This window comes from Telopea speciosissima, chromosome 7 (assembly GCF_018873765.1).
Source record: "Telopea speciosissima isolate NSW1024214 ecotype Mountain lineage chromosome 7, Tspe_v1, whole genome shotgun sequence".
Taxonomy (NCBI): Eukaryota; Viridiplantae; Streptophyta; class Magnoliopsida; order Proteales; family Proteaceae; genus Telopea; species Telopea speciosissima.
In genome coordinates, this window is record NC_057922.1 from 26528783 (window position 1) to 26551566 (window position 22784).

Sequence of the window (22784 nt, forward strand, 5' to 3'; positions counted from 1 at the left end):
TATACTGATAAATGCAGGCAGTTCTCATCACTAAAGTGGGTGATCATTATGCAAGTATAACCCAGAAGGCTCTGCGTCAAAGCTTTATATCAGATGAAAGCCAGAATCAACAATGAAGCTCCTCTTACAAAGGCTGTGGTCGTGTCTGAACTATAAAAATGTCTGTGCCAACCACACATCCTTCCACATCCTGAGGACAGCCAAACTTCTGCTCAAGGAAGAAACCAACAGCACATAGGCGCTGACCGAGCTGTTGGCGGAAAATCGGGTCAACTGTCAATGGCTTCTTGCTGTAGTCTACAGTCAAACGGATTACTTCCCCATCGGCAGGGCCTGAACCATGCACCAACATCTCCTCACTGAAATTAGCAAATGCTATTGTGGTCACTTTGCCATCAAACTTCCCAGAAGATAAACGCCAAGGAGTACCACGGATGCCTGATGCCAGAGTTTCACCAAGTCCAGGAGCAATCTCAGCCTCAACCAGGCTGTTATCACGGTCTGTTGGGCTAAGGGTGTGAAGGACAAAGGACAACTCTGGTGATAGCATTTCCTGTACTAGTATAGCCATTACAGCATCCTTCTGGGGCACACCTGCAGCTCGACGACTTAAAACTGCTCTCCTAGTGTATAGAGAAGCCCATACCCTGCCAATAGCATGCCCAAAAACCTCAGGATTTGAAGGGCTGACATTAGGAATCGACTCATATAGTCCAGCAGCTGACATCCCCACCAAGTCTTCAACATTGGCACTTGAGCGGACAATCAAGCAAGCATTGTCGGGGAAAATTTCAGCTATACTCTTGATGATATTGTTTGAAGGGCGCTGAGCTGTGATCAGTTCTTGCAGTTCAGAGCATGCTTTGTCCAATTCACCGCCTTCCATTTTAGCTTCCTCTATCTGTTCTAGAAGTGATTGGAAGGCTTCCATGGATCCGCTTTCTTTTAATGCCCACTCCATTGACCCAAAAGGTATAACTGCTCCTGCAGGTACATGGAATGAAGCTGGAACCCCTTGGTCACTGTAAACTGCAAGTGAACAACATCGTAGATATAAATAAGCAATTGAATAATGGATATGGGAATTCAATGAAACATGATTATTTAGTGGTTTTAGGATTAGCCAGAATCATGACAGCTAGGAAAATTGCCACTAGATGCCCTGTCACAGAAGAGTTGAACCTTCCAGCCTCAAAGTTTGAAAACTAAAGGCAGCTCCTAAATTAATGCTTTTGTGCTAGAAAGCTCAAAACATTCTTATCGAAGGTATTTTTCGCAATCTACACTTTCAAACTGAAAACAACTTAAGAACCGAGAACAATCTGCATTCTTCTCTTCCAATCATCGAAGCTAAAATAAGACAGTTTTGCAAGTCAATACCAAACTTAAACAGAAGATTTTGCAAGTGGTAATATTCTCTGAGTTGCTAATGCCTTTTTCTTTCAAAATCCGCACTAAACTTCTTCAATTTCCACTCTAACAATGACCATATCCATATTGTCAATTGGTAATATTTAATACAGCAAACTCATCTGCATTTTGAGTCAGGGGATATGGGGATAGACTCAACAATGTAAATGGGAATAGGATCCATGCATGGACTACACAGGGTTCCAAAGCAAAAGAAACTAAACAATAAGGTATATGACATATTATCACCACAGACGGTGGACACCAAAATAAGAAATAAATGCTTCTGGAGGAAATGAGGAATAGAATCAATAAGGGCCTGCATGATAACACTTAAGTTTCTCAAATTCTCTGTTTTATTTTGTTCCTGGGAACAAAAAAAGAATAGAAATTTGTTTGTTACCGCCAGTTCATTTTTCTATTCCTGGGAATGAACCAATTACAAAAAGTTGCTGAGAAATAGAGAAACAGAAGCTTTAATTTGGAACTTTTCTGTTCCAGAAACAAAAGAGAGAAATAAAGGGTTGGAGTAGGTCTTTGCACATGCTTAATTTGATGGGCAAAGCAGTAATTTTCATATTCAAAATAAAACACCACCTCCAAACCAACTTTAACCACCACCACCACCACCACCATCACCTCCACTGCCACCTCCTCCACCACTACCGCCACTGCTACCACCACCACCACCACCTCCACCGCCACCACCACTACTACCACCACCTCCACCAATTTTTGGGTATTCAATGGAATTTTGAAAATTTATAGAAGTTTTAGAAACAAAAATTACTGAGCATAACAAATACCTTTCTGTTTCTTTACTGGCCTAGAAATAGAAATTACTATGCATTACCAAACACATTTTTTTGTCCAGAAATTTGGCCCAGTAATAGAAATACAAAAAGTTATTTCTGGAATAGAAACGCGGCCCAGAAACAGGAAGTGTTATCATGCAGGCTTAAGTAGCTGAAATCGATGGTTTTGTCATGTGCAATGACTGACAATGATAGTAGGACCAATGAAGGTTGAAGACTCTTTAAAGATAAAAATTAGGCCAAAAATTTGTGGATCGTGATAATGAAAAGGTTAAGGACTCAAAGTTTTTGGACAGAGTACTGGGTTGGAGTTAATAGATTGGCCAAAAAATATTCATGTAGCTAACCCTCATAATGTTGAGATATGATAGTGATTATGACCTTTCAGGCATGAAACATATGGATCAGAAACATTACCTTTTTCAGAAATAGTTGCCAAAGAAGCTAAGCAACCACAAGCAGCAGCCTTTGCCCCAGATGTGGAAGTATCTGAATTTACAAGTGCTATAACCCCTGCAGTAGAGGTATCCTGAAGAAAAATACTTCCATAAGCAATTTTATGATCAGAATCAAATTCAAATCAGAAGTCAAAGGAGATCATATTGGTTATGCAACCTAATCATAATCAACATCAAATCAGGATTTTATGGAACTTATAAATAAGCCCAAAAACTAGTACCTGACTTGAGTAAGGTGGTTTAACTGAAGACCATGAGGACTGGGGTCCTGGGGCTTCCACTGTGAATGGAGTCCCATTTCCAGTTGTAATTACAGAAAAATCATCTTTGCTATTGTTTAACAATGATGTGGATAAATCGACACCAGTAGAGGATGCTTCCAACCTAAGGTTCCACCAACATAAATGACATCAGCATGGATTGAAATCCACAGATATTTAGATCATGAAAACAAAAGTTTGTTTTAAGTTGAGATATATTAGAAAAACTAACCTCACAGATTTGCCAGTAAGTTCTCTTATGCCAGCAATTTTATCATCATCTTCACATGTCACAAAAACAACCTTTTCCTGTAATAACCATTAGACATGATATTACTTTTTCAATTTGATTCTGGCAGAAGCATTTAACAATCTTATAGGACACAATAAAGGCTTACCTGCCGGGCCCTAACACCAAGATGTGACAAGTGAGCCAGCTCCTGTAAAAGCACCACAGCTTCTATATTACTGCCAGCAGCTGTTACCTGCAAAATGTATTAAGCACAATGAGAGTTCTGTATATTAGAGCTGGCAGGAAAAGGTGGGGTAGGGGATGAGCAATAAACAGAACCTCCTCGTCTCCATCAGCTTTGTCAACCACAAGAATAACAGGTCCTCTGACGGATGATGGCAATGATCCGGGGACTATTCTCTCAACCTGAAGTAACAATAAACCAATTTTTTCTTGCGTATCTTATAACGATGTATATAACAGTGAGATCAATAAATCAATGATGTCAATGGAAGCTGTAAATTATCATATAACTTTATATAATAAGAGAAGCAGATCTAATCAAATCAGAATGCATCCTCCTATAAGTACAGCTTATGTTTTGTGTTTCTTCTCCTCCCACCTGATGGTTTGTTAGTGGAGCCAATTGCAAACAGCATTTGGTAATTCCTGGAACAAGGCAAGGTTCACACCCATTTGCATATTCGGTAATTTGATAATCAAGTAATTACTGCTGTCTTCTCATAGTTGTCAAGGCAGCTAGGCGACAAGGCACCCAACAAGGCGTCGCCTAGGCACCCTTGCCGTGCATTATATTTTATATTTATGCCATAAATATAATTATGATAGTAATGCAATATGATCAATTTAATGTTAATGTATCAACCCAATATGATAAAATTATGCTGGTAATAACCTAATATGAGAAAACTAACAAATAATAAACAAGTATAGGATATAATAGTTGGAATCCAAGGGTTGTAAGAGAACAAGGGGAGAAGGGAGAGGTTGGCTGTAGCAAGTTATGGGAGAAGATTGGTCTCTTCTCCCTTATATTGATTCACTTAGCCAATAATAAAAGGGAAATTACACACCTACCCCTCATGCTAATATAAAGAAGCTAAGAGAGGTAGAAAGGTAAAAAAGTAAAAGCACAACACAATATAATATGTCCCAGTACCCAAAGTACCCTTATTATATGAACTCTAACAAAAGGGTTCTGAACTGATGATGGATGAGTCCTTTGGTGAAGATATCTGTTAACTGATCACCTCTCCTCACAAAAGGTGTGCATATGTAGCCAGAGTCAATCTTCTCTTAATGAAATGTCTGTCCACCTCAATATGCTTTGTCCGGTCATGTTGCACAGGATTGTGGGCTATGCTTATAGCAGCTTTGTTATCGCAATAGAGTGGCATAGGTGCCTCAATATCAAACCCCAACTCTTGGACCAGCTTTCTCAAGTATAAGAGTTCACATACTCCATGAGCCATAGCCCTGAATACTGCCTCTGCACTTGATCGGGCCACAATTGGCTGTTTTTTACTCCTCCATGTGACCAGGTTACCACCCACAAATGTACAATAGCCTAATGTAGACCGTCTGTCAAAAACTGAACCAGCCCAATCGACATTTGTGTAGCCTTCTATCCTAAAATGGTTGTATCTGGCATATAATAGCCTTTTTCCTGAGGTGGACATCAAGTACTTGGTGTGATATACAACATCCAAATGCCCACCTCTTGGGGGCATAGCATAAACTGACTCACCATCTCAACTGCATAGGTGATATCTGGGCGAGTTAGAGAGAGAGAGAGATTAGCTTCCCACAAGTCTCGGGTACTTCCCTGCATCAATAAGAGGTGGACCACTCTTCTCTTAACCTGTGGTTTTGCTTAATAGAAGAGTTTGCTGGTTTACAGCCAACATTCCTGTTTCTTTCAACAAATACAACACAAACTTCTTTTAGCAGATGTTTATTCCCTTTTGTGACCGAGACACTTCAATCCCCAAAAAATATTTCAAGGGTCCAAGGTACTTGATTTTAAATTGTTGAGCAAGGTAGGACTTCATCTCCTGTCACCATAATATCATCCACATAGACAATCGGGGCTGTGATAGTACCATTACCTTGCCCGGTAAATAAAGTATGGTAAAATGCTACCAAAAAAAGTTGTCTTTGAAAGATGGATGATACCATGTTCGCTACCGTTTCACCTAAAAGCTTGAACTGTTATGGAAGAGCAGCATCAATGTATACATCAATACTCCCCCGCATGTGCAGGCCAAGATCCCATGGTCCTTGCACATGGAGTTCACACGGCATTTCTTCGCGCAGCACCAAGGGAGAAAAAGTGTTAGCCCGTACCTGATTTTGGTACTTCCCAAGAGTCGAACAATCGACCTCCCTGTTCTATTACCAAGTTGGAATCCAAGGGTTGTAAGAGAAAAAGGGGACAAGGGACAAGGGACAAGGGAAAAAGTGAGACTAGGAAGAAGGAGAGAGGTTGGCGGTAGCAAGTCGTGGGAGAAGATTGGTCTCTTCTCCCCTATATTGATTCACTTAGCCAATAATAAAAGAAAAATTACACACCTACCCCTCATGCTAATATAAGGTAGATAAGAGAGGTAAAAAGGCAGAAAAGTAAAAGCACAATACAACATAATATATCCCAGTATCCGAAGTACCCTTCTTACATGAACTCTAACCAAAATATAAGCATGTTCATTAAAAAGCAAAGTAATATATTAAGAGCATAATAGCATATAATTAAGAAACAGATCTGTATAGCATGCAACTATGTAAGTATGATTCCATGTGCTTCATAATCCTGTATACATACCAATAATAGGGTTAGAATTATTCACCCAAAAAAAGGGGTTAGAATTAGAATCAATTTCATATATTGTAAAAAATAAAAAATAAAAACACACAATGCAATATGGCATTTGCCCAGGCCACAAGGCAGGCCATAACATCCAATGTGATGTCTAGGCGATGCCTAGGTTAACAAGGCAGTCGCCTAACCTACATCAAATAAGTCGTGCTGTCGCCTTGGACCCTAGACTGTACTTGGACGCATAGGCAACGCCTTAACTATGGTTTTTCTGTAAAAAATCTTCAACCTAACTATTTGAATATGAACCTTGAAAATTCTTTGTTTTAACATACTAGGTGCTTTGATTGAACGCAAGATATAGCCCCAGATTGAGGGTAATTCCAATCCAAAGTAGTTGAGTTGGGTTTCCGCCAAAAAGAATTACTAACTAGCCCCTTCATTAGTAGTTACTATGAACATCTTGCTCCAGACTTCAAATCTTAGAACAAGATGGCAGACAACTTGTCTGAGGAATGGGTTGTTACCAGGTTTTCTTTTTCGGGGTTGGGTGGAGGGACTCCTTAGCAACAAGCCTTGTAATCCCTTTTTCCATTGAATAGATTTTGCTGACCTTTTTATCTGCTATTTTGCTTTTTCTCTCTATTCACAACTGTTATGCTATTCTATCATAGCCATAGTTGCCAAGGCGTCCCCTAGATGTCCAGGCTCTTTCTCAAGTTCAAGGCGACAACATGCCTGGTTGATACTTATGTTCTATGCTTTGTTTATTATATGTTGGTTTCTCATATTATGCCATTACTAGCATTTTGTTTGGGTGATTATAAAATGTATTAAAGCCTCCAAAAGGGAAAACAAAAGTCCATTAAGGACTACAACACAAGTCCATAAGGCCAGCAAGAAGCAAGGTGACAAAAGCCCACAAGGGCATGTCCAATGCAACACAAAGCCCACATGGACTAAAACAAGAGCAAAGAAGCCCAAAGAAAGAAGAAGGGCAACAAAGACATTTCCAGATAGGGTCCCCCAAAACCCTAGACAACATATCTCAACACGACAACTTCCTAGCCGCCACGACAAAGTCAGGGAACCGCCGGCCATAGACAACCAAGGCGGAGGGGCGCTGGCCTTGCGGAGGGCCATGGCCAAAACGGGCAGCTGGCCTAGCGAAGGAGACCGCCATGAGGGAGGGCAACGGCGAAGAGGCTGCCGGCAGAGCAAAGAAGGCGGCCTTGCAGCTGGCAGCGAAACGGCCGAAGGCCGAGCGAGCCAAGCCAAACAGGCAAGAGGGAGGCCAAGCGAGGCTGGCGGACGCAAGGCAGTAGGCCAAGCAGGCAGGCGACCGAGCGGCGGTAGGTTGCGACCACTAGCGATGCAGACGATGACAGTGAAGGTGCTGATGAACGAGGGAGAAGCCGACCCAAACGAGGAGTTGACGAAGAAGCTTGGGAAGCGGCTACCGAGCGGGTGCTGCCAAAACGAGCCTGGGATCTAACGGGGTGACAGACAAGAAGGGCCGGCAACCAAGGGAACGGCAGGCCTAGCAGAAGAGGCGACCTGCCAGGCGGCGACCATACAAAGCGAGCAACCCGAGACTACAGTGCTTCAAGCTGCATTGTTGGTACCGAATGTAGGAAGAAAAAGTGGAGAAAGGGGGAGGAGGAAGAAGAATAGAGAGAGGAAGAGAGAAATATCATTACTAGCATTACTATATCCTATTGCTGCATTGATATGGCTTCTATGTTACATATAAATATAATTATATAAAATTATCATTGCTATATTACATATATCATTAATGCACGCCTAGGTGGGCGCCTTGGGTCACCTAGTCACCTTGACAACTATGATCATAGTCAAAAAACCCTTTAGCTAAAGGTAATATCGTGTGTTGAAGAAATATCTTTTCAATGACCTTCTCTTAAAACATGGATTAGAGGCGAACTATAATAATATGGGTGCACTGAGACAGGCTTTCATTGGAGTATGATAATAACATCATTTTAAACCCATTCATACAGCCCTTGTTTGGACTCGCTTCTGCATGCAAATGCCATCATGGACTTTGATGTGCTAAAATATTAATGACTGGTATCCCAAAGTATTTACCTCGAAAATGATCCTATCTCTTGAGATTGAGAATGATTACATGACGAAGAATTTTGCTAGGATATTTCGACTCCAGAATTTTTAAATTACAATGTATGTTTCAAAACATGTGGAGAATTCTTTCCCCATTAATACTAATTTTTTATGTTTCTTACTTTGTGCAATTGGCAATACCTGTACAACAGTACCAACTGCAGCTCCTGGAACAAGAACATCCCAACCTTGAGATCCCACAGTACTTCGTACAGCTTTTAAAAGCAGTGTACAAAGTTTCGAGACCTGAAAAATAACACTGTACATGACATTTGAAAGTAAAATAGTTAGAAACTTAGAATACGACCTTTATTTTGAATAAATATTGATATTTAAACAGGATATACGAAAACAACAAGATCTATCAACTGTCATGAGTTACAATAGGCTTAAGAGTGAGCCAAGTTAAACAAAAGTGATCCATACCCTGCTCGAATTTCAGCTTCGGTATATGTCCCTACAGTGTTCTCTGGAATCCCAAGCCCTTTTCCTAGTATCTGCAAGGCCCAGGAAATCCTATGTCAGAACTGTCACTTCTTGTTCTCAGATTCAGCCAGGATAGCTGGATCTAGAATAATAGTATTTATAAACAAAACTAGGACTCAGAAACCCACTATAGTTCATAAGTTTCAGTTATTGGAGCCAGAGACTGGATTTAAGCACAAGGCTCAGGAAAACTTATTTGGATCCGAACCCCTAGTGGCAGCACATGACACTAGAAAAACTAGGCCCACTAAAAGGAACAAATAAACAATACTCGGATATTTTTGATATTGCAGCCTGGACTCTAGCATATGTTACATGCAGAAAAATATAATGCAAGAAATAGAATATTTTAGCACTACAGTTTGGCTGATTCAAACTCCAACAAGAGAGGAAAAACCAGAAACCTGGACTTTCTGAGGGAAAATCTGCAGTAGTACTTCAGAATATTCTTCTGTCAACCTACGTGCTCTATCAAGAGTAGCCTTAAGCCTCAACGCCCAAATGATTTTTCCATCCTCACTTCCTGGCCAGAATTAAATAGAACAAGAGGAGAGAAAGCACGCTTAGAAAACCATCAGAGTTTTCCAGAAACTATGCTAGTCAAAAGGTTAATTATAACACAAAATAAGAATCTGAGGTACCTTCTCTCTCAGATAGACCTTTCTGTTTCCATGCTAGGAGTTCGCTTTCAATAGCATTACATTCCTTCGGCTTCCAACAGGAAAGTCCCAACTGGCGAATACCAACTATAAGGGCATGAAGTGGATCACTCCAAGAGCTTACATTTTTTGAACCTGCACTTTGGGCAAGCCAAGATGATCCTCCCATGGCTTCAAGTGCATTGAGGAATCTAGTAACAGAAAACAAGGTCCAAAATTCTTGAGTCCCAAGATGTCAGCAATGATGGTCCAGCTAAAAACGAAAAACAGAAGGACCATGTTGAGGGGGGAAATCTCCAAACGAAGCAGCTATATTGTTACACCTGCTTATCCCAAAAGCTCGAGCTGTTAAGGGAAACAACAATGTATATCAACACCCCACCCCCGCATGTGCAGGCCTGTCAACACACAGCCTGCAACACACACACACACACACACACACGGAAACACATCACGTGGCACCGAGGGGAGAAAATGTCAAGGAACCCCGTTGCACTTCCCAAGGATCGAACACTTGATCTCCCTACTCTGATACCATATTACAACCGTTTATCCCAAAAGCTCGAGCTGATATGTAAGGGAAATAACAATGTATATCAATATATATTTAGAAAGCTAGCAACAGTGATGTAGATTCCATGTCTGGCCTACACTACCAAAGAAAGAGAAGAAGAACCAAACTTGAGGGCCAGGATCAGCAGCAACAGTCCCATCGAACCAGGTTTTAATGGGGCCAGAATTGGACCAGGTCAAGCCAGCCTAAGCAGCCTTCGAGCCAGCCTATCAGGGCTTCTAGAAGCCCCAAAATCTGCCGCACCGATTTTGGTACAGCTGGCCTTTGACTAGTCAAACTTCAGCTGCTGCTTAGTTAGTTGCTAATTTTGTTTTCCTTCCTTTTTAGTATCCTTGCTTGTTTAGAAGGCTGGATTCTATAAAGCCTTATTAGTTTCTATTTTCAGTTAGTTTCTATTTCCAGTTAGCTTCTATTTTCAGTCAGTTTCTATTTCCTATCTTCTATTTATTACTTCTTCTGTTTAAATCTGAGTTTGTTCTTCCTGAGTTCCTTGGAGTTTGAGGACTGTTTGGGACTGTTGCCTTCGGTAGATAGTCCGACATTAAACTGCTGTCCTCCCACCCAGCACCCCTACTTTGTAGACAAAGAAATTGGAGAATTCCACCCATCAACCGTTCTCTTTACATCCATCCACCATTCAACTTATACACATAATGAGGGGAGGGGTAAGGAAGAAAGAGAATCAGGAAGAAAATCAGAATTGCAGGGGAAAGAGGAGAAACCGTGAGAAAAAGAAGAAGAAGAGGGAAAATCAGAATTGCAGGGGGAAAAGAGAAGAAGCCGTGAGAAGGAGGGGGGGGGGGAAGGAGAGTGCACATGCACACAGCCAGAAACTCAATTCATTCTTTCCATTATTCAATTATGTTCCCTATTCCTTCTCAAAATACAGTCTTTTAAAAACTCAAAATCAAAAAAAATTGCAGAAAATAACTCCCTAACAACTACTTCTACAGCAATAACTGTCCTTTAATAACTACTTCTACAGCAATAACTGAAATAAAAACTAAATGCAGGGCTGCTAGGGCTTGGGCTTGGGCCTGAGATGGTATCCCTTGGAGTATCTAATTGGGCCTGGGCTAGGACTAGTAGGAGCAGCCCCCAAATGTCCTGAATCAACACATTGAAGGGAGAAGGATTATTCCACTATGTCTCTTCCTTTCTATTCCTGTCACATAGGAAACTTCGTCCATTTTATTCAATTATAAATTTTGATATATTCCCCATTCATTCCAAATACATTAATACCAAAACAATTATAAGGGAAAAAAAATGGAAAAGCAAATAAACGAAACTGTTCTTTTGTGTTCCCTCCGATGGGTGAAAGTTTTCCATTTTGTTTCATGGTAAAGAGTTGGTGTATCCCCATTCATTCAAAATACACAATTTTTAACAAAACATGTAGGGGGGAAAAAGTACATAAAGGAGCTGTTCTTTCTTATTCCCTCTCACATGGGGAACTTCGTCCATTTTCGGCAATGAAGTTCGATACATCCCATTCATTCTAACTGCAGGATAAATATTAAAACAAATAAACAAGGTGGGTGGGTGGGTGGGGGGGGGGGGAATTCTTTCAGTCATTAATCCGAGCTATGACAAAAAAAAAAAAGCTAGACAAAAGCATATAAGTTCGATTTTATATCTTGTAAATATTCAATAGTGATCCACAAAAGCATTTTCATAAGAAAAGATACACCATATTAGGATGTGTAAATTATTCCAAATTCTTGAAAGGAGATAGAGAAGAATCTAAAGTAGGTCTGAGCTAAAGATACCTGCTTAAAAGAACGAAAGAGTAATCCTCAAGGCCAATCTCACAAAGCCGCCACTGCACAAAATAATTTATTGAGAAACAAAATCATACAGTCTACCTTAGAAACACATTCCACTATATATGTTACTGAAAAATACTATAAATAAGAGAATATGTTATTGAAAGTACTAGATTGAATAGTGTTGGAACCACTTCCTCTAAAAGGCCGACCTTGTAGGAAAAGGAGGAAACAATATGTATATCATACAAGAGCTCTAACACGGCGGACTATCCAAAGGAGGACACGGATGGATAAATAATTTTATAACACCTGCCCGCTCTCAGGGGGCCTCGATACCGTAACCCCTGCCTGCTTTGATACCATGTTGGAACCGCTTCCTCTAAAAGGCTGACCTTGTAGGAAAGGGAGGAAACAATAGTATATCATACAGGAGCCCTAACATGGTGGACTATCCAAAGGGGGACACAGGTGGATAAATAATTTTTTAACAAATAGAATCTTACTTTTTGATGCATCGCTATTGCAGTATCAGGAGCATCATTCTGAAGACCCCTTTCAAGGCCTTTTAAAAGGACAGCTCTAAGAAACGCCAAAGATTGCAAGGTTTTCATCAATTGATCTAGACCATCATCTTTTGAGAAATTGGTAGACTCTTCCAATTTGTCTAGACTCTGCAAAGGTAAAATAAGAAATGACATACAGTTCATCTTTAAAAGGAAAATGCATGCATAAAGAAAGCCTGAAAATCCACAAGCCAATTCAAACTCTAGTTGGAGACAGATATTTTACTATTTTATAATTAAATTGATGTTATTAAGTACAAAGAACCTACAAACATCAAAGATGTAAACTAACCATAATTGAAAACTGATAAAATAATGATGGAAGTGTATCCTTCAATGAAAACAAGAAAATAGAAATGTATACCTACCTTCTTGCACTCCAAAAATGAAGTCAGAGCTGATAAGCCCTGACCATCCATAGATACCATGATTGACTCGAGTTGTTCAGCAAGGCTGCATAAGTGCAAAACAACAATTAGAAAGTAAGACCAGCAATTAATAGTAAGATCTTGGATTCTATATGCACTAGTTAAAAGTTTAGCTGACTCGCACAGAATTGAAAACGGTTGATAAACAAGGGGATGTAAGGAAAGTAAAAAGAAGAAAGGAACAGGACGGCCAATCATCCCACGACCTGCGTAAACAAATCAGGTTCCCTCCTTTGAAGAGATAGATGATATGGTATAGAAGGAACATGAGCAATGGGGACAGTTGAATTGGTGATATGGATCCTGTGGGCTTGTTGGCATCATATATTTTCACGTCACTTATGTGAGATGCCAACATGATGTTTCATCAAGCCATAAAAACTAGGCTTTACCTTGAAGCTTTGACTGCAGACAAAGAAGGTCAACCATGGTAATGATTGCCTTTTACTGTTGAAAATGTATGCATAAATAACTGCTGAGCTTCTCAACAATGGATAGCTGCCCGGGCCAGTCCCAAGCCCAAAAGATGGAGGAAGGTTAAGTCAGGTTGGCAGCCAGTTCAAAACTTTCACAACCTTCCATTTGAATCCAGTCTTTTTTTCTCAAATTCAATCTATGTAATTTCCAAAGCCAACATGAATTAATTGTAAGGCCATGCATAGAATGGAAATGAGAAAATTGTATTATGACAGTTCATTGGGTGAGAAAAAGGATTTCATGTATATACATTCCTTCAAGGAGACCATATCACTGAGAAGTAAATAAGGATAATATCCAAATAAATTGTAACCAATTCTGAATTCCTGAGCCCTGGAGAGAAATTTCATGACAAACATGGACTTCTTTAACCAACCATCCCCTAGAGAAAACTTTGTTAGCCAACCTACGAAATTCCAAGGGGATGCTTGAGTGTGAAAATTTTACATGTTAAAATTTCATGAATGGCAGATAAGAACCATATTTAACAACTAGTTCAACTAAATTGTCTCATTAACTCTACATTTAAGCCAGGAGAGTAACATCAGGTAAATGATGCCAATAAAGGGTCCAACATTTCATGTAGCACACCTTCCAGCATTGAAGAAATCTTTGAGTTCATAATAAAAAATCTTGAATTGTTCCACAAAAGCGTCATTATACTCGCCAGGGTTCCTGGTGATTCTTGCAAGCATTGCCTCCGTAGCAATCAAATCTTCCGGGCCAGCATTACGGTGAAGCTTGTTTTGAATTGTATGCTTGATTTCTTGCTGGAAATTATACCAAAAAGTTAAACCACAGTCCACAGATACTGCTTACCAAACTAATAGATGTCACCAAGCACTCCATTAGCTATATAACCTTAAGATCATGAGGGATGTCATTCCGATGAGCAATATCTCTTATTCGAGTCAGGGGAACAGATGCAGTGAATTCTGACTTGAATGATGGTAAACACGGATGAATCTTGCGAATGACAAGAACTTCCTGCAAATAATTTAATAGAATAGATTTGGTTACAAAGGAAAAGGCCGAATGGCACTTGAGCCCCAACAACATACAAAATATGAGAAAATTGAATAGAAGCTGTTAGCAGTGGAACACTATCAAAAAGAAAACAAAAGGAACAAAGGTTCACTGAATGGCACACCTAGTTGTGCCATGCAGCAGATCGGATAGGGCTGAAATTTGGTGGGCTGGTAGATCTAAAGTTCCCCACTCACATGTCAAGTTTCAGCATAGACAGAGTTGGGCAAGTAGCAAAATGATGAAAGAGTCTAGGACTACCAAGAGCATGCACGGACAACTGAGAGTGTGCATAGACATACATGGAAGGGGTACATGATTGAACTTCGAGTCCGATAAATGACATGTGGCGATATACAACAATTGGAATTGCCACATCATCCTTCACATGGCACAATTAGGCATGCCATCTAAATAACTTAGGTGGGTGAGCTGTCTTGTGATCTTCTCTCAAGAAGAATGAAAATGGTTTACTTTCTTTTCTGTCTTTTGGTAAATTTACCAGACAAAAAGGGATAAGTTTCTAAGTAACTACTTCACTTCATATATAGAAAAACATGGGGGATGACAAAAGTGAAGCTCAAGAACAAATATTGCCACATTCACAATCAAGAAGTGATGATTAACTTCAATTTTTTAAAATTATAATGACTGACAAAGGAAATGCTACCTTGATGAGAAAATGGTCCATTAATTTCAACTTCCAATGGCAAAATGCCCATAAATATCACATGATAAGCAAAGCTAGAATTGAAAAAACGGTTTTCTCATCCACAATTTAGGATACCCTTTTAGTTCAGGAGAATTAGAAATAGTATTTTTGCTATCAGCATGAGAATAAAAACTGATACATGGAATAATCCTTACTGCTGACAGTCAAGTCAGAGATTACCATGGTCAAAATCAAAGGTTAAAAGCTATTGATATACATTGTTGTTTCCCTTACTTAATAGCTAGAGCTTTTAGGATAACAATTGTAACATGGTATAAGAGCCAAGAGGTTGGGTCTTCAATCCTATTAAGTGCAAAGGGTTTGTGTTGTGTGTTGTTGTGCCCCTATGCCTTGTACTCTCAAAGCCACATGATGGTGTCACGTGCAGAGCCGTGTTTGTGTGTTAGCCTGCACGTGTGGGGTGGGTGTTGATATACATTGTTATTTCCCTTAACAGCTTGAGCTCTTAGGATAAGCGGTCATAACAAAAGCCATTTTAAAGTAAAAAACTATAAAAGGAATTGCAGAGGACACCTAGAGATGTCCTTTTCATATCTGCTTTAAAGAAGAAGTAATGGCAATTGATGTAACCAAAAATCTTCATGAAAAAATCCTAACTTACCTGAGGTGATGCATCTTCCCTGAAAGAAATTATTTCAAGTTCACGAAATATGAGCCTAGAAATCTCGGCATGCTTGTTTGGCCTATGATGACCTCCACCTTCAAAGCATGGAATCTGTCCTGTGTTTATCCACTGTAGGAAAACCAGGAGTGAGAAGTTTAAGGGCCACAAAGAATTAATATGAACCACCACTTTACATGAACAGAAAATCATGATTGAGATAACCTTCAGATATATTGCAGAATATATGAGAGCGTCTAAGCGATCCTCATTTTCCAGACTTCCTACGAGCAGCTCACGAACAACTTCTAACTGCAACAACAACAGAAACATAAGAAGGCCTTATAGGATTTCCTGGCCTTACAGGATTCCCTCCATCTCTACCCTAACAAGAAGAATCCCAATGACAGAAACTATTCTGTCAAGAAGTAAACATATCAGAAAAATTAAATAATATGCAACACCACTGATGTTTCTGCTACGAAGCATGTCAATCGCAAGTGCTAACATTATCATTGATACAATGATGATAACAGAAGACGGTGAATCAAATAAGCATGCTAAAATATTATTGCTGCATTTATGAAGAAGGTCTAGAATGTAATAAAACAAAAAAAAAGGAGTGCTCTTTTCAGGGGAAGAAGAAAAGAAATGGAGCTCTAGGAAAATCAACAAGTATTAAGGGAAAAACACAAAGCAATAATTTATGGTTCAATATGAAGCAAATATAATTTGCCTTTTTTAATAGAACAAAAAGAAAACATGCGAGTAGCCCGAAATTCCGGGCGTTATTACACCTGGATTAGTAGCATACAGTTTAATGCCTACAATTAAGTATTGAAAGAGAAAATGAAAGGGATGATCCTTGGAAAGTATTTGAACATACGGCATATCTCTTCTATTTGGTTGGGCTTTTCTTTTGGAGGAATTTGGAGAATTACAGCATACAGATGCTGGAAGAGATTGGGATAATATTGGGGGACGATTAATATTAAAAAATTGTATATCTCATGTACCTTCTATTTTGAGTGACACTTCTCCCCTTTATAGTTCTCACCTTATTAAAAAATTTGTTTCTGTTACCAATTAAAAGGTGATGACAATGATGCTAAGAGAAAATTTAATAATAAAAAAGGTAATAATAAGTATAATGATAACAATAATACATGTGGATTTATTGTCACTTTCTAGGGAAAGTTAAAGTTTTAGGAAAACTGAATTTTTTTTTCCTTAAATACAGAAGCAATAGAGATTGTGATCAGCATATCACAAATGCATGGGTCATCATCAACCAGATGCAAACACTTACAACATTTTCCAATTAAAATTTGTTGAATGATTTATGAAAAGCTGAAAGAAATTATGATTCTGAATTTAGAATTTTCTCTTTTGGAAAAAGATATATCTTACTTGAAGATGAATCTAATCTAATTATCAGGCAGTGAGTTTTAGATAAGAAGAACTCCACAACATGGCAGAATAACACTTTGAAGAAAGGTTGAAAAGTTAGTAACTTTGAGGTGAAAAAAAGTGATTAAAAGCTGTAATTACAAAGGACATTAGTCCAATATTTTATGGATTATAAAATTGGGATGGTATCAAAATTTGACATGTGGACGAATCCATAAGGTACTTAGCTATCCAACAGTCAGAAATGGCCAAATCAGCCATATACATAGCATGTCTCGAGTTCGAGTCTCCTGGCTGGTACCTTCCCCCCTCCCTATTCCCCCCCCCCCCCTAAAAAAAAAAAAAAACCATATACATAGCAGAAAGAAACATCAATCTAGAAATGGCTTCCTCCACTGGCCATGTTGAAACATTCCCCAAAATAATAATGTAGACAAAAGTATTCGTTACCTAGCCAGATTCCATCACAAGGTATATGAAAAATCCCCTAGAGAATAAGATTAGTCTACCACTGTTGTGTCACTACTTATACATGGTCAACAAGATTTCAAAATTCTAACTTCATACCACCACAAATATTTTAATTTCATAATAAAGATATGAATACAAGAAATGCTAAAACTATAATTTCCAACAACTGTTATATACTAAAGTTATAGGCTGTAAGGTGTATAATTCAATCCTGCGTTTCAAACCCTAATTCAGGTAACTATAGGCCCACTAAAATAATGGCAAACTCAATTACAATACACACTGACAAGTTCATAAATTTTCAGAACAGTTCAGGACCTCTTTTGGACAAGAAAAAAAATCAAGTATGTAAAAATAATTAAAATTTAAAGGTGTAAACCCCAAGGGGTAGCTCTGTTGGCAAGGACCAACACCTCACAATTAAGAGGTCATGAGTTCAACTCTCCTTGAGGGCTATCTATCCAAAAAAAAGAAAACTAAGAGGTAGATAGACGAAATTAGAATTTGGAACAGAATGGGGTTAAACATAATCAAATTATGAATCTAAGGGTTTTCTGGAATTTTAAAGGAAGATGGGAATAGAACAAAATAGATTTGAAAAAAGAGGCGTTTATGGCTTTATGAGGAAATAGTCCTTGGTTGCAATTTATAAGAGCCTACATCACAACTGAAATGGCAAAACCTAACCAGTGGCAAACCAACTTACCCGTAGGTATGGGAACTCACTCATATGGGTTCTGAATATAGTTTGCTAATAATAATATTGGTACAGTGAGTTTAGAAATTGAACCGGCCGGTCAAAAATACGGTCAAACATTTCAAAAACGAAAAGCGGACGGTATGAATTTTAAATGTTTAGATTTGAAAAATATTCAACAGAAAAATCGCATAAAATTGTGGGACCATCTCCTGTCTTATTAATTAAATATATTAAGATTTTATGTACTAATTATAGGTATATATAATATTAAATTAATTCTTTAAAAATAAAAAATAAAAACTAATTTTTTTTTAAATGTTTTTTTACTAAAAAAAACGGCAACTGCGTTTTAAACACTTCCTACTTTTTTGGGCATTTTATTCCGTATAATTGGAATCAATTCGGAAAACAGAAAAAAAAAAAATCAGAGTTTAAAAAACATTTTAACTGACTTTGGTTCTGATCAGATTGCAATTTTAAGGGAAGGTCAGAAACTAAATGACCTGCTGAATACACACAACAAGCAGTCATGGTAGTTACCAGAAAAGCAGATAGAACTCTGCAAGTACTACCAGGCGGTACTTCAGAGTTTGCCCTGGTTTTAGGTTGTGATTCTCAGACCAATAAGACATTAACTCCAAGTTTTGTAGGCAGAATCGCCCCAAAGAGCATTCCCAATGTACCAAATCTAAAGGTAAAAAGATTATGGACAAAGGAAATCGAACCCCAAACTATAAAGCTTCAACTACAGCCCAAAACGAGGAAGAATAAGAAAAAAAAGGTAATTAGTTTCAACAATAACAGGAAGGATTTTAGAATGAGAAGTAGAAACACGAAAAAAGAGACAGAGGGAGAATCAGTTCTGGATAGAACCAAGATGGAGGGAAGGGAGAGAAACCATAGTTCACAACGGACAATCAGCAGGTAAACCCAAAAAAATTCTTGAATTACTTCCAATCATCTGAGAATCAAGGGCTTACATTACATATATAGACTCAAAACTGCCTAATCGAAATCTCAAAACAGAATTTGACACTTAAATTGGACTCAATCTCCAACTGCTGATCGATGACTAAACAAGCATATATAAAAAAAAATAAAGAAGTAACCCAAATAAAAATAAATTCCTAAATATCCCTAAATTGACCATACCCAGTTTTGAACCTGGTTCTTCGTGGTCTGGGTTTCCAGACTAGGTTATGTTGGTCCAGCAATTGAAGTGTTAACTGCGTCAGTGTACTACTGCACCATTATGTCGGTAATAAGTCATTAATTCCAAGTTTATACTCACTTTCAGACATTTATTGTTGATCTCCAATACACAAATCAGTTTTGAGTCTGAATTTGTGACGAAATACATATTTCATTTTAGGAGATATCCACAGCTCATTATTTGATAGAACAATCAAGTTTTACTCATGTATCTTGTTGTGGTTCATAATTTGTTGCTTCAGCCATAGGAGACCACTAAAACATTGAGAACTCTCAAACCATGCTACTGCTATCACAATGTGATCATTTTGTCTTTTATTATTTGTATGTTAAGTGCATAACTTCTTCCCCAGCTCTCCCGAATAGTCCGATTTTTCCTCCACGGTGATAGGGAGCTAAAAGATCCACTACCTTAATTCCTGTTTCAAAAATAGATAATTTGATATCTAACTGTATAAAGGTAGGCACAGATCTATGTATATGTATAGGAGATATTGTGCGGGTATCTACAGGACCTAAATTATCAACAGGTTCTCCAAGAACATTGAAAATTCATCCGAGAGTCGCTCCACCGACTGGAACACTTAGAGGAGCTCCCGTGTCAATCACTTCCATTCCCCTCATCAGGCCATCTGTAGCACTCATAACTACAGTTCTAACTCGATTATAGATTTCAAAGCTTGATTCTTGACTGATGGCTACAGGTCAGTATGGGTTATCCTTTTCTACTAAAATATTTCATTTTACTGAATTATTTATTGAAATTGGTGAGAGATTTTCTAGCTAGATCCTGCTCTCTCTATTGTTTTATTACCGCAGTGTTTCCATTACAAATCAAATTGCAAAGAACAGAAATATACCTAACAGTATTATTTGACCATGGATTTCATCAAAGAGAGAAAATTGTTTGGGTATGTTAACGAATGAAACAATGGCTCTGGTAAAGAGTGAAGGACAAGGCCAAGTTTGAGAAGGACTACAACAAGGAGGGTTCAACAACAATAAGTCAAAGCAAGAAAAGTTTGGAAGTAGCAATGTTAACTTCGACGTGACTGAGTTGCAGAAAAAAAAATTTTAAAGTTGGAATTTGACTCGAGGGTTCTCCACCTCCCTAATGAAGGGTGTGGATGATTAAATCAAACAGACAAACAAGAATTCAATGATAAGATTAATGGTGTTCCATATGGATCAAGACATTGAATAAGACCAATTCAACAGCCAGAATTCGAGTACTCAGTAAAATCTTGTAATAGTACCTCAGCGGTTTCAAGGAATTATATTCAAATACTACTATAGACCAGTAATAAAGAAATGGTAAGAAGAGAAAAGTATTATCAGAAAGAAAAGATTTTCCATACTAGTCAAGGTGTCAAACAATTGCCATGAAAGTGAAAGTTAATAAGGATAGCACAAGACTGTGTACCTTCTGCCACCAATTCCTGGCACTCCGATCACCTTCAACTAACTTTAACGTCAATCCCTCAAGACCTTCAGTGTTCCACGACCTCTCTGATTCTCTGTCTCTATGCACATTCGATTGCATAAACGACGCAGCCCTCCCTTGCCACTGCTTGACGAAAGGACTCCCCTCTCCTCCTGACACAGGAGCAGAATCGACAAATACAGAACCATTGCTACTAGTACCCTCTCCCTCCAAAGGCAATAAATTCACAGTCTCTCCAGTCATATTCCAGTGACATAACATCTTAAAAACGCCTTCTTTGGGCAGCTTCAGTGCACGATTATCGCCATTTTCCCAAACCACACTCTTATTACTATTCCCCACAATCATGAATTTGAATTCAACTGATTGATCCCCTTTCAATTCCAACTCAGATACCCATCCATTCTCCGTCCAATTCATCTTCACTTTATTTTTCCATGATCCCAACTCCTTGGTCGAACCTAACAGAGCGACGTGCTCGCCAAACTCAACTTGGTGATCCAATCGAACACAGAGCCACACTTTTCCTCGTCCAGGTGTCAACGTCACCATCTTCTTCTTCTCTTCCTCTATGCTGCCAAATTCGTAAAATTCCCTCTATTTAGCAGATACTTTATACCCGAGTATGAAATAACATTGAGAGAAAAAAATTCAGGAGATTCGGGAAGAGAGGAGGAAAAAAGGAATGGAATTAATTACCTTTGGGAAGAAACACGGCAAACTATTCGACATGACTGTCTGTCAGGAGATCGGGATTTGTCCAGAAACAATGAATCATGAAGAAGTGAGATTCGACGTTTGTGAATGGAGATGCTGGAGAGGTTGTTTCGCCATTGGTGAAAGTGTTGCAGTTGAAACTGATCGTCTTTGCAGGTACAGAAGTGGAGCAGACGAAGAGAAGCCATAATATTGTTAGATTAGTTTTTGCGAGCTAGGAAAGGAGAAGCATAGATATTTTTAGTTCAGAAGACGAGAAAATCGCTGGATACAGAGGAGAGCGAGTGTGTGAAAGACTGAGAGTGAGAGAAGTGGATGAATAAGTTGCAGGGCGAGAAGATCCTTCTTGGGAAATGAGTAAGATATCATTCTGTCACCACGTGGACGGAGACGTGTATGGACGAATTTCCGAGATCCCGGATTTTTTTTGTTTTTTGCATTTTGTCCCCTTTGCTTTTGGGAGAGGGTTCTCTGTCCGGTAGGCGGTAACTCGCCAGAATGGGAAAAGAACGGGATTTTTGGGATCTTTATCCCCACCAGTTTCTGCCTGTCCCAGTTCCCCAGTTCCACTAATAAGGGGTGGAATGACCTATCTATTTTTGCTCGAATACTCTGTTCGAATAGGGTCCACCACGGCACCACCTCTCTATTAGAGAAACTAGAGAATTAGGCCGGGTAGGGAATTGGATGAGATTTTTTTTGGATTTTTGACATTCTTTTTCTGTTTAGCGTAGGCACCGCTCTCAAACAGGGTTCTTTTTCATTTTTTCATTTTTTTTTTGGGAGAAAGAATACTATTTAGGCATGTGCGAATGTGTGATACATTACCATTTTGCCCAGCTTAGGCATAGGGGTGCAACAAATGATCGCCCCATCCCTGGAAAGGTGGAAAATTTGGGGGATGTAACAGTCATTTTCTCACGCCCCTATGTCTGGGCGCAGGGGCAACACACTACACATGCCTTGATAGCATTCTCTTTTCCTTTTTTTTAAAGGGAAAGAGTTTTCTATTTAGGAGCTTGAACCTTGTGCTAGTGTGGGAGCCAATAAGAGCACAAGAGAAAGCAACAACGCAAGTGGGAGTTTTGCCTTTCATAGGTGGTGGGGCTGTCATTTCGTGTCATTATGTGTATGGGTGTAGAAGCTACACTCCAGAACAATCCTTTTTCCTTTTTTTTAATTTATTGACAAACCCAGCTTGGAGGGGACACCCTTCGGCCCTGTAGGACCCTACAACCCACATGGACCAGGAAAAATCTAGGCCATGAAAACCGTGGAACCTGTTACGTCAGGGTTAAACACGGAATAGGGGACAAAATAAGTCATTGACAACTCCGATCTGGATCGGATCAGAATCA

The 22784-nt window shown here is 39.0% G+C and overlaps 1 protein-coding gene and 1 long non-coding RNA gene across 2 annotated transcripts; one reads left to right on the forward strand and one right to left on the reverse strand.

Moving 5' to 3' along the window:
- Window positions 1–5: 5 nt before the first annotated feature.
- Window positions 6–21702, reverse strand: LOC122667098 (phosphoglucan, water dikinase, chloroplastic-like). The gene is made up of 19 exons (XM_043863292.1): window positions 21409–21702; window positions 20689–21283; window positions 15698–15784; window positions 15473–15604; window positions 13974–14099; window positions 13704–13882; window positions 12576–12660; window positions 12148–12315; window positions 11645–11697; window positions 9281–9489; window positions 9044–9162; window positions 8580–8650; window positions 8295–8412; window positions 3515–3601; window positions 3342–3428; window positions 3176–3252; window positions 2905–3067; window positions 2643–2754; window positions 6–1029 (listed from the first exon to the last, which is right to left on the reverse strand). The coding sequence occupies exons 1-19, from the start codon at window positions 21612–21614 to the stop codon at window positions 125–127; spliced, it is 3579 nt and encodes a 1192-aa protein (XP_043719227.1). The 5' UTR covers window positions 21615–21702; the 3' UTR covers window positions 6–124.
- On the forward strand, window positions 12333–17818 carry LOC122667100. Its single transcript, XR_006333756.1, has 3 exons — window positions 12333–12345; window positions 12687–12689; window positions 17725–17818. It is a non-coding gene; the product is annotated as an uncharacterized LOC122667100 (long non-coding RNA).
- Window positions 21703–22784: the final 1082 nt, after the last annotated feature.